The sequence below is a fragment of the Hyposmocoma kahamanoa genome, unplaced genomic scaffold (genome assembly GCF_003589595.1).
Source record: "Hyposmocoma kahamanoa isolate Upper Pololo Valley unplaced genomic scaffold, ASM358959v1 93, whole genome shotgun sequence".
Taxonomy (NCBI): domain Eukaryota; kingdom Metazoa; phylum Arthropoda; class Insecta; order Lepidoptera; family Cosmopterigidae; genus Hyposmocoma; species Hyposmocoma kahamanoa.
Window position 1 is genome coordinate 3,992,034 of NW_020654810.1, and position 18,498 is coordinate 4,010,531.

At 37.5% G+C, this 18,498-nt stretch overlaps 1 protein-coding gene across 2 annotated transcripts in view; it reads right to left on the bottom strand.

Moving 5' to 3' along the window:
* LOC113237521 (serine/threonine-protein kinase 17A) overlaps window positions 1-18,498 on the bottom strand; it is a 392,531-nt gene that overhangs the window by 3,057 nt on the left and 370,976 nt on the right. For both annotated transcript variants that reach the window (XM_026474036.1, XM_026474035.1), the window contains exons 2-6: window positions 10,342-10,513; window positions 8,597-8,897; window positions 5,198-5,426; window positions 3,853-4,196; window positions 1,136-1,272 (exon numbers count right to left, since the gene is read on the bottom strand). In XM_026474036.1, coding sequence (XP_026329821.1) covers window positions 1,136-1,272; window positions 3,853-4,196; window positions 5,198-5,426; window positions 8,597-8,897; window positions 10,342-10,513 — 1,183 coding nt within the window. The remainder of the gene's footprint in view (window positions 1-1,135; window positions 1,273-3,852; window positions 4,197-5,197; window positions 5,427-8,596; window positions 8,898-10,341; window positions 10,514-18,498) is intronic.

Genomic DNA, 18,498 nt, shown 5'->3' on the forward strand with positions numbered 1-18,498 from the left:
CACGGTATGCAAGAAGACGTCGGTTCGAATCCGACCGGATCGAAGGAATTTTTTCTGAGTGTTCGATCTTTGTATTAATAATTATAACAAACTAGTGGAGTAATTTCACAAAAAATAATTGAATAACAATTCAATAAAAATTTAATTATATCAATATAAGTTAGGATAGTATCAAAATTAAAAATATTAATTATGCATTCTTCTAATACCTATTACATCGTTTTTTAAATATAGGTCGTCTTATTTATTAATATTATTTATGGTCTGTGCTCTTGCGAAACTCTTGCAACGTATAAAAACATTTTTGGACCGAGTAAAATTCAACACCCGGTAGAAACAATTTAGGTAACAAGCGTTTCTAAATTCTAGGGATAGTGCAAGGTGTGAATTTCGTTACTCCAGTGTTTATAACACCGGGAATTGACTAGTTTGAGACCAGTGCCTTTACCATGAGATTACGGTGACTTTTATCGCTAGTGATTGCGTGAAATGTTTGTATACAAAATGTTGTTTCTTCTTGTAAGCGCTGTATAATTTGCCAATCCGGTAATACCAGATTTAATTCGGATTAATACTCAAAATCGAGGGCAAGAACTATTTACTACTAAATATTTATTACAAACCGAGTTTTGTTCAAATTCAATATTACAAAATATTTATTGCTTTCTAATGTAGGCGATTCGATTCGCCTTTTCTATTGAATTGGTTTGCTTGAAAATCGATACAAAAAATCGTTAGATCGCACTTCAATCGAATTTCGTAAAAATCCATCCTTGGTAGTGAGAATCCACAGGATTGTAAAGCAAGTATTCTGAGAAATTGCCTCTCTTAAAAAGATTTTTTTACAACTTTATAACAAACATGGAATTATACCAAATTACGTATTCGTCGTTCCAGCCAATGATTTTGGGCAGCAATGGATTAAAACCCGGTGCTTTGGCAAAATTCCGATTAAAACCCGGACGGGTTTATTGGGTTTTAACCCACTGCCAAGCTTTGTTTGCCACATAAAACTGTGAAGTAATTTACGCGGTCGCTAGCGACCACTGTCACGGTAAACTCGTGATAGAGGCACTTGTACTTGGTGTGGTTGTCTGCCACTATACATTAATTATACCATGATAAATTCACATACCTTAGGTGTAGAGGGTGCATCAGGGAAGGGTGGCGACACGTCACGCGCATGCGCATGCTTCAAAGGGTTGTCGCGTTCCTCGCACTCTTCGCGTAGTTCACAGCAGGTGGGAGAAGACGACCAGGCAACGGTAGACTCTGTAATACATGAAATTGACCATGTAAAATAATAATAACTCACACACTCATAGCCCCGGACAAGGGAAACCCTGTATCGCGGTTGCCATGGACACACACATGGGTAGATTACCACAAATTACACCCAAACTCACGGGAGGAATAAATGTAGGCCATACAAATATTTCTCCCGACCCGGGACCTCTGCGTGGCAGTCCAGGATGGTAACCGTTCGGCCACGGGGGCAGTTAATGTTAAAATGACATCCACCCATTTAGTAGCAGTAGAGCTCCTTGTGAAAGAGTTTGTCCAGGAAAGTACTGCCACCTTACCTATTTCTGCCGCAAAGCAATAATGTGAATTCTCACAAAGGGTAGGGGTACCCCTAGGTGCTGGTGAAATTACAGGCACATGAGACTTGTCAATTTACGTCTCAGGCAGTGGCAGTGTTCCTCAGATCTATGTGATTTAAAGCTCTGAGGAACACTGCCAGGACAGGCGCGTCGTTTACCACCAGGCGCACGAATTGTTCATCCGGTCACTTAGTATTATAAAAAACATACCATTAAAGGCAGAATCAAACAAGATATATTTAACGGTGATGGACGTTGTCACATCAGCAACGTCGATTCCATATTCGAGATAAAAATGCAACTTCTATGAATAAATAAGTACTTACGTACGTTACGTACTTATTTATTCATTGAATGTCATAATGTTTTACTACCATGATTTGAATTTGTTTTTTTTTTGGTAAAAATACTCCACTATCTGTCTTTTTTGAAGACGGGGTAAAATGACATTGGCAGGGTTGCCAGTTATCGTAAAATTAGTGGTAAAAAAAAAAGTGGTGTAATGTTGTCGACAGTTATATCGATACATTTTGAAAGAAGGTAAAATTTTGCCAAAAATGTTTGTAATTGAAATTAAATTACTAATTGTAAGCAAATCGTATCCTAGGTATATATGAAAATCATGGTAGTATAGAATGTCTTTTGGAAGATGGAGTAAAAAGGCAGTTGTTTGCGCAAAAGTGTTGCCCGATTGCAAGCAGCTAATGATTGTAATCGACAAATATTCTATCGACCATCTACTGAATGTTGTTTAACGCTTATGCAATTAATAGCCAAACTTGTTTCATTTGAATCATCATGACTCATTATTTGCCCAACTTTCATTCTGCCTCCTAGATACGTGATCCCCGAATTTAGAAGGCAGGATAATCTTGTGATTGTATAACTGCGACTTATAAAAATATTGCAATCAATTTATTGGGTGTGATTTATAAATAAACATTATTATTATTAATTGCTCGGCCCTGTCTACAAAAAAAAAAAAAAAAAAAAAAAAACAGGTTCATTTGAATAATCAGTTTTTGTAAGTACATACATAAATACACTACATTCAGAAGTATTTGTATATAAAAATACAATGGGGAGACATATTTTTAAATCGTATTTCATCTTAATTCAATATCAAAGACCTTATTAAACTGTATATAAATAAATAAAAAATTACTAGAAGGCCACCTGTCAAAACAGGAATAAAGAACGTCGTAACATTCACAAATGATACATTTTTGGCAAAATGCTATTTTATTTCACAATCTATCGATAAAACTGTCGACAACAATATATGGCTGTTTAAAATTTTATTAAAACTGGTAACCCTGCAAATGACATTTTACTCCGTTTTAAGAACTGTTACACATGGCGATTTTTAGCAGCGATGCAATCGCGATGCAATCGCTAATCATTTACCTTTACACACCTATAAATCGCAGGTGTAGCGATGCAATCGCGCGTATCACGAACGCAATAAACGTCGCCGTGTGTAACTAATCTTATAAAAGATACGACTTTAAAGTACACAATGTTGTTTTATATTTGTACACGCGCACACATACTACGCACAATATAATACACACAAATTATTAATTCTAGGGTCGGCGGACTAAAGCACATAAATAAAAAAAGTGCTTCATTTGTTAATACATAACTACACATTTTTTGTGTTGTTTATAGTGTTGGAAGATGTGAAGAGAATGAAAAATTTGAAAAAGACGCCTCTGGAATAAAGTTACAAATTTATGAAGTAACAAATGAATTTGACTTATGTGGTTTAGCCGGTAGATATATTAATTTAAATGAATGATGTTGGATTTTGACTTATGTACTTTAGTCTGCCGACCCTAGAATTCATGTATACAAAAATATATATTTTATGAAATATAAAAATAACATCCAAATATAGAATAATTCGACTCATCCGAAGAACAGAGTCCGATGTGATTATATGTATAGCGAAAAGAGGATAAATACCTTATCTCGTTATTCAAACTAAGATCTATCTATAGGTGTATTCAGAATTTGTATATGTTATTTCGTTTCGGAAATACAAAATCGAACAACAGTCGATCTGATATTCACGGCGAAGAACAACGATAGAAATGTACAGTGTCCTGAGAATAAGCAGTCTTGCACATACGATTTTGTTCTACGGAAGAGTCGAATTACGTACTTTAGTATCATTTAAGGAAAAATTGTAGAAAAAAAAATGGAATGTGGGTTACACTACTGTTAGTTGCACTGATAGCCTCACCTTTATCCTCCTCGAGAGAATCCCCATTAGTTCCATTGCATTCAGTAACACCATTAACTCCATTTCCATGTCCATTAACTCCATAACCGTTCATCCCATTATGTCCATTATGGTCACCGTGTCCATGATGGTCACCGTGACCATTGTGATCACTGTGTCCATTGCAGTCATATCCATTGCGGTCATGTCTATTGGATTCGCCGTGACCGTTGACGGTATCTTGTGTGTCTTCGTCGCTGGCTACCTCGGTTGTATCAAAGCCCGCTCCCACGATGGCGCGTGGTACATCAGTCACGTCTTTTAACCAGGGGTGCTCCAGGCACTCTTCCACTGTAAGACGGCCCCTGAAATTGCAACGAATGAATGAATTGGTGAATGAATGCATCTCAAGGTGACGAGCGCAGTGGTAGTGCCCTTCAGATCTCTGCGATTTAAAGCTCTGAGTAGCACTGCAACTGTTATGGACAGGCGTAGCAGGTGTAGTTACCTCCAGGCGCACAACCTATTCGTCCCGTCACATGATATTATAAAAAAAAGAATGAATAATATTTATTTGCCTGAAGTATGGTTTACAAAAGGTGGTGCATAAGTATAGTTTTTATACTTTACCAAAATCTGCATGCAAATCTTTAATTTTATTACATTCTAGAAATTGTATAATTCTAATAATATTAATAGAGTTATTATTCATACATGTCATAACTAATTGTAAGTTATTGTTATGTATAATAAATTAATGTAATTTTTATATCAAATCAATTACACAAATAGTCAAACTTGAAGGACTTTATTTAGTCCATAAATAAGATCCTATGGATAATAAAGGATAAATAAAGGATTTTTATTTTATTTTTATGTGAAAAGAATCTGTAATGGAGTAGATATTTTTTATCTCTCAGCTTAATCTTAATATATTTTTTGCAGTTCGGCAGTTGAGTATTATATAATGTTTCAATAAAATTTATGTATTTTTTTTAACTCAATAAGTTAATAATTGTTTGCCTGCCTCCGTGGCGGAACGGTTACCACGCCGGACTGCCACGCAGAGGTCCCAGGTTCGATTCCCGTGCCGGGAGAAATATTTGTATGGTCTACATTTATTCCTCTCGTGAAATTGGGTATAATTTGTGGTTGTCTATGTGTCCATGGCACCCGCGACAAAGGGTTTCACTAGTGTAGGACGATGTTTATTCGACGTATGTTTATTGTTTCGTTGATTGTATTCACAGTTTCATACTATCGTCTGCTGTAACTGACAAATTTGGCCTCTTATTTGGTGACAACTATAGGTGATAATGTGGACAAACGTGAACCATAAATATAAAAAAAACTATTGAATACTCACTTGGGGTCAACGACAAGTGTCTCCTTAATAAAGTCAATCGCCTGCTGCGTTACGCCACGGAACATATTTTTAGGGAAGGAGAGTTGACACTGCGCGATGTTCAGGTAGGTCTCCTGTTTGGTATTCCCCGCGAAAGGCGAGTAACCGCTGAGGAGAACGTACGCCAAAACTCCCACCGACCAGATGTCTGCGGCCAAGGAGAGAGGCTCGTAGGATAGAATTTCTGGTGCTGTAAAACAAAACGAAAATTAATTTAACCTCGTTTCAAAGGTCAACTTTTAAAACAAATTAAAGCGCATCTTAGTGAATCGTCACATGTATCGACACGAACTCGTATTATGCCAGTCAGAAAAAAAATCATGTCCGTCTTATAAGACCGAAAAAAAGATGACGTGCGTTGCGCGTCAGCAATCCGAGTGTCTTTTTCGTGCCTATTGCATGTGGTTATAGGTTTTCAGGTTCAACGCGTAATAAGTATGGTGACTCACTTAGATTTCTTAACAATGACTGTACACTTAAATGTTTTGCTTTAAAATCCAAAACATGACAATCGACTCAAATAAAAACAAAAACCAAAGAGATAGATTTATAAAGGTTAATGGCCTGGTTGCAAGATCTTTAGGCCAATTTAACCAAACAGGAGGCAGTAGAACGTTTAAGTTGCATCATATGTGACTTTTTAACTAGCAGAAATACGCTGTTCTTTTTTTGAAACTCATTATAGTTCTGTGCATCGAGTATATAACCAGAAATAGAGACGAAATGTTATTTGATTTATTTGAAAACTCTTCTGCCAAATCATTACTGTGACAACTGCGCTCTGATTGGCCAGTCCGAATTCTAAACAATTGACGGGTGTCGTCAATTGTTTCACTTCATGTCGACTAGTTTAACTTGAGCTTTGCTATAAAGGCCGAAAATTGCAAAATTACATATTTAATTACCGGTGAAATGTGATTCCGTTTGTTTTGTAATTAGATGTTTTGCTGTTTTTTCCACACCACCGAGTAGAACAGCACGGCATTGTTAGAGATATTATCTTTATTACAATAAATACAGAATGTTTTTAGGAATATACGGAGACGTACAAACAGGTCAATTGTTGGCGCTATACTATTTCTGTTTTCTAATTTGTGATTTCAGCGCAAACGAGAGTTGATATTTAAAAGTGATATTAAGGCCCATTTAATTGATGAGTTGCCAAGGATGGATGGCCATTATTTCGTCTGTCTTTTCTCTATTTCTGGTTACGTACTCGATGGTATACAAAAATAATACTTAAAAAAAATTTCAATTATTTGGCAAGTACCATAGACAATAGAATTTTCATTTTGACTAAAAAGAACGCCTTTGTGATATGGTTTATGAAATTATAATTGCCAGATTAAAAGTACATGAGTAGAAAAATGATTAAATAACATCTTGTTCTAGTGATTTACGAAATAGATGTTACATATACCATAAATCTTTATGATTCGACATATTCGTGTTCCATTTACGTTACTACATAACATGTAAATAAAGATGAAATGGTATTATGTCATTCCTGTTGGAGTGTGAAGAATTACGCATGCGTATGCCAACGTGCCACCTAATTGTAGGTTTGCATTACATAATACGACGTTAATATGCTCTGTTTGGTAGGAAGATTATGGGCTTGAGAAGTTTATCAAATGAACAGGGCCTGGTCTGCTTTGTCTTGCATTTTCTTGAAACCACTGATTATTATTATTAATAATAATAATAAATTTCTTTATTTCGGACTAAGTCCATAAGGGTTAGTAGCAAAACACTTAAAAATAGGGTTAGTATTACAAATAGCTTATTTTACAATTTATTATTATAGGCCACAAAACCAATGTGCATCCTAGACCAGTGATCTAGGAAGCAACCTGTACACGGTTTGCAATTATACTCAGGAGGCTGTTATCGCCGCCCCGAATCCTGCGCAACAAAGAAGCCGCCCTTTTTCGCATGATAGCTGAAAAGCCATTTAAGCGAGTCACGGCGAACATTCCCCATGCACTTCAAAATCAGCAGCAAAGGCAGCTTCAACAGCATCCTGAATAAATTATTATACAACACACGGAGGGAGCTTAGAGCTTTTTGGGTGTAATTGACCCATAGGCTACATGTATAAAATGACTGACAATACGCCTTGAACAACATAAGTTTGACGTCGTCAGTACACCTAGCAAACCTACGAGCCAACATGTTGCCCCTCACTACTAGCGCCCTACGCTCCCTTTTAACTATTGTAATTCCGTGAAGACTTCACTGAAGTTATATTGCAAATATGATAATATTTGTCATTCTGTTAAAATCTAGTTGCAATGGCAGTTAAGTCTCAAGAGTTTTGGCTTGGATACAAGTACTTTGTGATATCGTTTAATTATCGAGATCCTCAATAAATATTTTCCATGGTGGTTCTAATACATTATGTCTTCCCTTTCTTTTAAATAACTTAGTTCACTTGTTTGGGTTTTTTAAATAGTCCTTTAAGCGGCGGGAGTCAATATTTATGTTTTCACTTTCACTTAAACCACATTAGTGTCACTTCGAACAAAAATTTTGAATTCGTAATTAGAGGAATTTTCAGGAGTTACCTATGAGAAGTCCGAAATACCATTATCCAGAAATAACGTTTGTTCGAATGTTCATAACCTCGAAAGCAATTTTGAGAGGAAAATGTTTTTTCTTTTAAACCTAACTTAACCTAACATAACCGAACCTAATTGTGACTTTACGATAAACGTCATACATATCCTGAAAGAATAACGGTTCCGTTATAATTCGGTTTTTGGGGTAATGAAAATTCGAACGAACGTTATTTCGGAAAAAAATAATTCGAGTTTGTGATAGGTTACCATTTAGGATAAAGTCATTTGTAATTTGGTTTAAAATAAGGAATATAGTTGTAATTTTTTTTGTCACTATTTCTTTCTTCGTATTTTCTTCATAATATATGTTTTTAAAATAAAAATAACTTTTGTAAAAACTGTGCTTGTAACTTCAAAAGCCTGACGTTTCATGGCATTCATCACAACGACTAACAATTATGGATGCACGATTTTTTGCTTTGAATCGATTCACAGATCGGATCATAATTTGCTTTTGAATAGATCTCATAAAAATCGTTTACGTCTCATGTGGATATTTATATATAACAATGATACATTAAATTACGTAACAATGTAATTTAATTTATTACAATTGTTCTCCTTGTTTCTACTAAATTACGTCATATTTATTGACTACTTGGTCTGAGAATAAATGAATTTAAATACAAATATGAAAATTAATTGCATAACTTTTGTATAACATTACCGCAATTGACTACTTTAATGCTCTAAAAAAAAACCGTGTTAAGAAAGTGAAATAATGACCAGACCAACTCACCAACATAGTCTCTGGTGCCAAGAATCTCTCGCACGTGAGCACCAGGCTGTATAGCGCGGCTGATTCCAAAATCGCAGATCAGGAGCTCTTCTCCACCAGCAGAGAGCAACAGGTTCTGTGGCTTTAGGTCCAGGTGGGCCACGCGTCTTGCGTGCAAGTGTGCTAAGCCCTCGAGAACGTGGTGAAGAGCTCTGCGGGTTTCGCCTTCAGTTAGACGCTCCTCTTCGTCGAGAACGTGCTGTAGTTCTCCGCCAGTGCAGAGTTCCAGCACTATTGCTACTTCTGACCGGGTTTCGTATACCTGGAAAAAGATTAGGATGGATTAGCCCTCGTGTAATAAGTACGTATTCGACCTTAAAGTGACAATGAGGTCGACGTTGAAGCATCGCACACTTAAACAATAGCCCCTTTACACAGTCTGTCGTGTGTGATCAGGAGCGTACCGGATTGCGCGTTGGAAAGTCTGCACCTGTGTGAATTTTTTTAAGCTAACGTTCTTTCGCGCGAGATTGCTCGTGTTCGTTTCGTTACAACGGAAAGAGCGTCCGTGTAAAGGCTAATAGCGCAGGATAGACCGCGTGAAACTGGCGCGTGTTGGAGTTGGAGCGCAATCGCGCGATCTTTTCCTTCCAACGTCTTTACACGCGCGCTCAATTACGCACGATTGCTGTTAGTGTATCCGTGTAAAGCCCGCTATTGCCTATTCACCCTCACCCTTTGAAAAGATCCTACTTATACAGTTCAGGAAACAAGACAACAGGCAGGGAATTCCATTAAATAGCCGTTTGCTACATAAATGTGGAAGCGAATGGCTTTGTGCGAATCTTTGAAATATCCACAACATAGGGATGGAAGCCCAGTCCATTCCCCTGGTAATGGAAATATGAAGGCGGAATTTAATCGTGCAATTAACTCGCACACTCTCCGCAGTATTGGGATTTCAAGACCAGCCATTTATGATTGTTACACTTTAACTTTTTGTTTGTTTATTCAATCAAAATTAAACGTTTCGGGTTCTTTACAGGGTACATGATCACGATTATACGATATCTATTGATTAAAATTATTTTAATCAATATATATGTTTTAAGTGTGGTTTTTTCGTACAGTATAAAAAGTTGCTGTTTAACCACCACACACAAAAATCTGTTTACGCTTAACATCTTTACAGATTCAGGGGTCAAAGATTTCTTAGGATAGAAGCAGCGAGTTCCTTGTAAAAGAGTTTCTCCAAGGACGAACTGCTACCTTATCTATTTCTGCCACTAAGCTGTAATGTGAGCATTACTATACGTTTCGGTTTTGAAGGGTAAGGGTGCTAATGACATTACAGGCACATGGGACTTGTCAACTTATGTCTCAGGGTAACGGGCAGTGACCCTTGGATTTTTGTTATTTAACGCACTGGGCGGTACTGCAACTGTTAAGCGTAAAACACACTGATAGCGGGTGCGGGTCGAGCACGTGTCGGGTCGGGAGTGCGGCGGGTGACATTCCGTGTATTTATATGGACGACCAAACACCACGCGCGGGCGCGGAACGGGTGCAAGTCGACCATATAAATATACGGAATTACACCCGCCGCACTCCCGACCCGTCCAACCCGCACCCGTTTTACTGAAAACACACTGGTGTTTCGCGCTTTATAGACAGGCGTGTCGCTTACCAGCAGGCACACGACTTGTTTTTCCAGTTACTAAGTATCATAAAAAAATTTAGAAGTTAGTATAAAGAAAGATACAAACCTCATGTAGACTCACGACTCGCTTGCAGCCTGCGCAGAGTGCGAGCACAGCGACTTCGTGATGAATTTCGCGCGTGGTGTCCGCCGCACGACGCCGCTTGCGGATAAATTTGGCTGCATACTCCTCTCCGGAAACAAGGTGGCGGATCTTGCGGACAGATGCGAATTTGCCCCTGCAAATATAAGAGATGCTTTATAGATACTGTTTAAACGCTTTTATAGCTTAGTGAGGACATAACATTTTAACCCCCGGTTCGTAAGCTAACCACTCGTCGATACCAGTCCCATATCTTCCTACATAAGTTTTGTTTCCCCTCCCTATCAAGCTCTTGGTTTTACGGGAAGGGCTTCTCAGTCAGGTCTTGCACCCCAGAGAGTATTTTCTATTGTTCAACCTTTTGTTCTTTCATTTTACACATCTAATAAATTCATGTGGCCCTTCTTTTACTTTCGCTAAGTCTAGGCCACATTGGCGCCCGAACAGGGACTACTATTGTATCAGTTTTGTATATCATTGTATTTTGTTACAGCCTTCCTGCTCCCTTTCTTTTTCTCTTACTTATAAAAAAAATAAGTAGAGCGCGCATTCCCTTTATTACACAAAACATCAGTGACAAGTTAAAATGTTATCGTAATGTCATCGGATTTCCATGGTTTACCAAATTTTAAGTCGATCAGGCAACTGGAAACAAAATAATTATTTATTTTATGACTGACATTCCTACGGCAACTGAGATTCCAACGGCAATTTGAAGTTTTTTTTTAATATCACGTGACGGGACGTACAAGTCGTGCGCCTAATAGTAAACTACACGCCTGTCCATAACAGTTGCAGTGCCACTCAGAGCTTTAAACCGCAAAGATCTCAGGGCCACTGTCATTGCGCCCGTCACCCTCAGACATAAGTTGACAAGTTCCATGAGCCTGTAATTTGACCAGCACCCTTCAACACCGACACAGTAATGCTGACATTACCGCTTGGCGACAGAAATAGGTAAGGTACTTCCTAAGCTCTACTTCTACTAAATGCCACAAGCGGGTTATGATTAATAGACCCAGGACTATATTACTTTATGATACTTTTGGGACAGATCTCGTAAAATTAGTTTAGTTATGATAGATTTTGTTTTTATTGTATTGTACGTCCATCAGGCATTCGATGTGTACATGAAATCAAATAATATTATTATAATATACTAAGCCTATTTTCTAAATACCATAGTCGAGTAATTTCACAAACCCTTGCATTAGTTAACGAAATCCTGTTACCCATTGTTTCATCACTGGACTATAAAAGAACAATGGCCAATTTAGTTGTGAGCAAAGAGAGCGGCGCTGGCGCAGTCGAGGAAAGTGTTTACAGCAAACGTTAACGACTGATTGTTTTGATTATTCGAAAATACGTAGACCGTTGATATAGTGAAATCATCAACCCCGTTTACATCCCAATGCAATCATCAAAGGAGAAGGTTGAAGCCAATGTGGATTGGGATGTCCATACGTCCTTTGAATAAAAGGATGTGAACCATCTTCAAAAAATGATTATCACTAATTACAGGTTTCTTCCCACGATATAGTGTTGTAAAAAACTCGAGTCCGGGAGTCTACATTAATAAACTCGACTCATTTTGTACGGCTCGGTGGCCTGAAACACTCACGAGTCCTAGCCTAGTCGAGCACGAGTGATCGGAGCACGGACTTGAGTCTAAAAAGAAATTTAGTAGCAGAAGAGCTCCTTGTGAAAGAACGAACTCTTCAGGGAAGTACTGTCACGTTACCTATTTCTGCCGTCAAGCAGTAATGATAGCATTACTGCGTTCCGGTTTTGAAGTGTAACGGTGCTGGTGAAATTACAGCACATAGTACTTGTCACGTTATGTCTTAGGGTGACAGACGCAGTGGCAATGCCCCTCAGATCTTTGCTATTTAAAGCTCTGAGCGGCACTGCAACTGTTATGGACAGGCGTGTAGCTTACCATCAGGCGCACAACTTGTTCGTCCCGTGATATTATTTTTGATAAAATTTACTTTTATACACTCTTTCTTTTCCGAAGTACCAACAGGTTCCATCTGCTTATTAAGGCCCTGGTCGGCCATAGACTTTGCCAAAAAAATTGCCATTATTCCCAACGTAAATACAATATAGGGATACGTTATTTGGCCAACCAGGAAATTTACGGGAAACCTAATTAAATAACAAACTATCTATTAATAATTGTTTCTTCTTTAACAACATATTTTTGTCTTAACACGTGTTAAAAACCACTTCGTATACTATGTACATTTAAAACCATAAACTAATCAATCTATAAACGTATAACATCATTAGCTAATTCCATGTATCTCATAAATCTGTAGCTTTTGTTGCACGCGCGCAGCTTTGCAATTAGGGGCCGGCGCCGCCTCAGTTTACAACACTCGTGTCAGCGAGCCAAAAATAAGAGTTACACGTTGAAAAACGATGATCTCTTTTCAAGTGGAACTTAACTAAATGGCATTAAACACATAATAATACACTGAGCTTATCTAGCACATTTGTAGCAACAATTTTAAGTACTGAATTTTATCACAATATTATTGAATCAATAAGGCTCAATTTACATTGCGGCGGAAGGGAATGGAAGCGAATTTTTGTAACGAAATTGTACATAGCAAAATAAACATTACGTCAATTGTGTAACAAAAAAACAAGTCGCGCTTCTTCCTGCGAATTCACTGCTCGCGCACTAGCGGGAATTTTCGGAGCCTGGTGAATCCACAGCAAGTAACGCGACGGCAGGCGCAGTGTGACGTCCAACGTAGACGTAATACTACAGCCTCAAGGCGCATTCGCGAGAAAGCTCGCGAAACCTCGCGCGTCTTCTCGCGCAGCGAGGCGAAATTGACGCTTCCGTTCCGTTCCGCAGCAATGTAGATCGAGCTTTAGTATGATTTCAGCCTCCATTTAGTCCACTGACTTCATTAACTACACATGACAACAGCCAGATTTTTCACTGTACCTACTTCTTTTAGGAATCATATACTTTTTTTTTGTAATATCAAGTGATGACACGAACAAGTCGTGCGCATGATAGTAAGCTACACGCCTGTCCGTAACAGTTGCAGTGCCACTCAGAGCTTTAAATCGCAAAGATCTGAGGGGCACTGTCACTGCGCCCAGCACCCTTAGACATAAGTTGACAAGTCCCATGTGCCTGTAATTTCACCATTACACTTACCCTTCAAAATAAGAACACAGTAATGCTGACATTACTGCTTGGCAGCAGAAATAGGTGAGGTGACAATAGTCCCTGGACGAACTCTTTTACAAGGAGCTCTACTGCTTCTAAAATTTTCATTCGATTGTTATTAGAGATATTTCTCTGAATTTTTCTCTTTAATGTTCCCTAATAAATGCATCAGGGGACCATGAGCTTATTTTACAATATAATTTCTAAAAGGCAAATGTTCAAATATCGTGCAATGAATTTCTCCGCCTCTACTTCACATGCTTCATGCTAAGGAACTTCATAAACAGTAAACTACGAAAATTTCTATTTTAAACAATTCATTGTCACTCCGACCTACTTACAGTAAAATTTTAAAAATAACTCACTTTGAAATAATCAATAATGCTAAACTAACAAGAGGTATGTCGGTCAATGCCATTCAAACCAGCCGCAATTCGTGTTTGACAAATAGTGTGTAGTCTGTCGCATTTTCTTATGGCCTTAACAGGTCTAATTACCAACTCATTTAGCAGTTGCCGTTAATGTAAAGAACCACTTATAACGTACCTTGCCATGGTAGGCGTCGTAGAGAGCGTCTCTAGTTGGATTTTTAATTAGAGGTAGTAAAACTAATGTTTAGTGGGTTGATAGTTTTTGACGACAATAAAGATATAAGTCGTTTATTGTCTACTATAACAATTACAGGCAAAAGGTTGGGAGCCAGGAGCTCAAACTACGTTACTCCTGTGCCTTGAGTCTCTGTCCGTCCGGGTGGTGCACATAAGACCACCGTAATAAGCCCGGGAAGAGCGCAGAGCTATTTTAAAGTCATCAGCTTCTGTCCTTTCGATTATCCAATCCGACCATGCCACGTCCTCTCGATTCGGCAACTGTTTATCTAACAAATAATTTTAAAAAAGGAGACCCTATACATTTGATTACGTTACTTTAACTTTTCATCTTGTAAACAACTCCGCACAGCACACTCGCATAGATTATTTTGCTTCCTTGGTACATTCCTATACTTTAAATTAAATTCTACTTTGCATTGTTGCGCCATGAATAAAATACAATGTAAAAAGACCGTCAAAGTGTGGCTTAAGAGTAAACCTTACAATGAAACAGATTGCGTGCGGGAAGTTGTTTCACAATTATTTTTATATAGGTAACGATTAATGTATAACTAAGCACTGTTTTTAAGCTGTAATATAAAGAAATTTGCCCAAAAAGATGCCTAAAACAAAGGCACACATTTACTTAGTTTAGGCATCGCAATCAGGTTTTAATATTAAAATGTATAGCTTTACTATGAAGAATGTATATTTAGATTCCCTTCTTAATGCTTACTTTAGCTTTATTTACATTTGTTTTACTTAGATTAGGCTATATTAAAATAAATTTATGTTTATTACAAAAAGTGTTGATAAAGGATCGATGAAATTGACTCACTCAGTAAGTCATCAAGGTAAATTATATCTTTTTATTAGTAATATATTTTTTTTTTGAAACCGTGGTAGCCCAATGGTTTGTTCTCCGGGCTCGCACCTCTGAGATTTTCTGAATTTATATGCGAAATTTTAATTTGAAAGTTTCTACGAGCTGTTCGGTGAAGAAAAACGGCGTGATTACACCTACATGTTGAAGAAGGTTCACAATTCTCCAAGACTAAATGGTGATGACGCGGCTTGAAAAAAATCGACCTGAAAAGTTCGTGAAATTACATCCATTTGCCAAATTTCATTGAAATCGGGTACCGGAAAATGCGCGAAGCCGGATTCATCTTCTACTTTGCCACCCTGAGAGGTGGAATATTTTCTTCAGATTTAAATGGGAAAAATACTGAGGTAGCCTCTTTCCAACAAAACAATAATCGTGGAAATCGGTTCACAAATGCCGGTGTCATCGCGTAATATATACACAAAAGAAACAGTCGAAATGAGAACCTCCTCCTTTTTTTGAAGTCGGTTAAAAGTCCACTACCAAGATCCGAACACTTGACGAAGCGTTTAACTACTTTAGTTGATTCTTTAGTTATTGATTTATCATATAACCCGGTCAAAGTGCTTACGTAACTCGCAACAGCATTTCAAGAAGCCCTTCAACCACTGCTGTCTGGTAATCAATTTTAGCTAATGATATTTAACAAACGTACATAATGTAATCGCAAGTTATTTCGTACAATATTATAGATATATTCGATTGTGGTAATATGATTCGTTGTCAGCGTACAATGCGTATCTAGAAATAATATATGTCAGGATGCTTCACAAATGTTATATTCAATTATTTTATGTACGGCAAAAAAGTACTTAAAAGACCAAAACAAAGAAACAAGCACATAGAAAAATTCGTAAGGTCCACTGGTCCGTTCCGTGGCATAGGGTCTGGCACGGTTTGCTAGAAGACGTTGGTTTCGAATGCAGCCGGATCGAAGGAATTTTACCTAAATGTTTGATCTTTGTATTACATTCAATACTTTCCGACGCTTTGGACGGTTCCATTTACATACACACTGAAAGAGTAGACTCTTCAACGGTAACCTACCACAAACTCGAACTTCTTTTTTCCGAAATAACGTTTGTCCGAATTTTCATTACACCGAAAACCGAATTTTAACGAAACCGTTGTTCTTCCAGGATATGTTGGATGTTTATCGCAAAGACACGATTAGGTTCGGTTAGGTTAAGTTAGGTTTAAAGGAAAAAACATTTTCCTCTCAAAATTACTTTTTCATTTCGAGGCTACGAAAATTCGAGCTAACGTTATTTCTGGAAAATGTCATTTCGGATACTGATAGTTTCAACATGTAGCGACTTGCACAGTGTTTCATAGGTATTTATTTCAATTCACAGTACTAGTTTGTTATAATTATTAATACAAAGATCGAACACTCAGAAAAAATTCCTTCGATCCGGTCGGATACGAACCGACGTCTTCTTGCATACCGTGCCAGACGCTATAAAAACTAAGCCACGGAACGAGCCAACGGACCTCACGAATTTTTCTATGTGCTTGCGTCGTGTCTTTGTACTTGGTCTTTTAACGACTTTTTAGTCGTAGCGTCATCTATGAGAAATCTATGACAGATTTATTACCCAGTTAGTACCTTTACAGCTACCAGTCCTGGCGAGAGATGTCGCTATACACTGTATTAATTAAATTTTTATTGAATTGATATTCAATTATTTTTTGTGAAATTACTCCACTAGTTTGTTATAATTATTATCCGATAATAATAAATCCGAAATATATAATCCGACCGGATCGAAGGAATTTTTTCTGAGTGTTTTTTCTGAGCGTTCGATCTTTGTATTAATAATTATAACAAACTAGTGGAGTAATTTTACAAAAAATAATTGAATATCAATTCAATAAAAATTTAATTCACAGTACTAAGCAAAGTAACCGGAAAATCCTGGATGCAAATGGCCCAAGGTTTTCTTGGCTCAAGATTGGAAAGGACGGCGTGAAGAAGTTGTTTCAGTGATAGTAATTTCTGTTTAAGGGTCTATACAACCTGAAATGGCTTTGGTTGATTCCGCATATCCGTGAGTGTTGAACATTGACTTACAAATAAATGGACGACGGGTCTAATACAAAAACCACGAAAAAAATGTCCCAAGTCAACCTATTTAAACGTAGTGACATGTAAAGGAATATGAAAAAGCTAAAACGTTGAATTTAGATTGTAATGTCATCGCAGTACTGTCTCATTTTGCTTGCTTCGCTGTCAGCCGAACAAACGAAGACTAAAGCGTGAATGACGCTCTGTATACGATTTTAACGCCCTATAAGTTCGGACACTTTTTAGCGCGGACCCGACGTCCATATAATAAGTCAATTATAGTACAGGAAAAATGTTAATTTGAGCTGAAGTAATATTGACTCTTTAGCTCCTAAATAACTTTTATACAGCGAATAAGCAAGCTTTACTCTTAAAATATCACTTACCATACGTCAGAGAAAAGTTACAAGATCAATAAGTTATGACCCAGTTTCGACAGTAAAATAGGTTGAGTCTTGGCCGGGCTAAGGCTTTAATGCGGTATCCGTTAATAAGTACCTTGAAATAGTAATAATGACTTTAATAGTAGAATTAATTTGGTTTCGAAATTCAATAAAAGAACTTAATGTAATGTAGGAAATGAAACTATTTTTCCGGATTTAAATCGCGTATATTTGTTTTTTCAAACAAACCGACGTTTTGGGTCCTTTACAGGTCCCATGGTCACGGTTGACCTGAGGTGGTACAGTCTTCAATCAGTTATGTCTAATATTGATGCAAACCACCTTATTTTTTCACTATAGTTACAATAGTTATTAATTAAATACCTTATTTTTGATTTTACAAAGAAAACATTCCAATTTACGCTACATTAAGTTTTACAAATTATTTTATTGAATGAATTTTTTATTAAGTTCAATTTATTATTTACGAAACGTCGGTTTGTTTGAAAAAACAAATATACGCGATTTAAATCCGGAAAAATAGTTTTATTTCCTATGTGTAACAATCGCGGAAACCTAAGAACTCGTTGATGTAATGTGCTATAAAAAAACCGTGGTAACCTAATGGTAGGTCAAACCAGCCGGCCTCTAAAGCAGAGGCCGAGACATTTCCATCATCTAGTAAAATTAGGCAGATAGATAAAAACTGTATTCACTTCCATGACGATAACCTATTTATCAAAATCAACTGAACGTATTATAAATGAATGTGACAAGAAGAGTGTTAGGTATGAATGTAATAATAATAATAACGCTCACACTCAACATAGCCCCGCACTAGGGAAACCCTGTGTCGCGGGTGCCATGGACACACACATATACAACCACAAATTACACCCAAACTCACGAGAGAAATAAATGTAGGCCATACAAATATTTCTCCCGGCCCGGGAATCGAACCTGGGACCTCTGCGTGGCAGTCCGGCATGGTAACCGTTCGG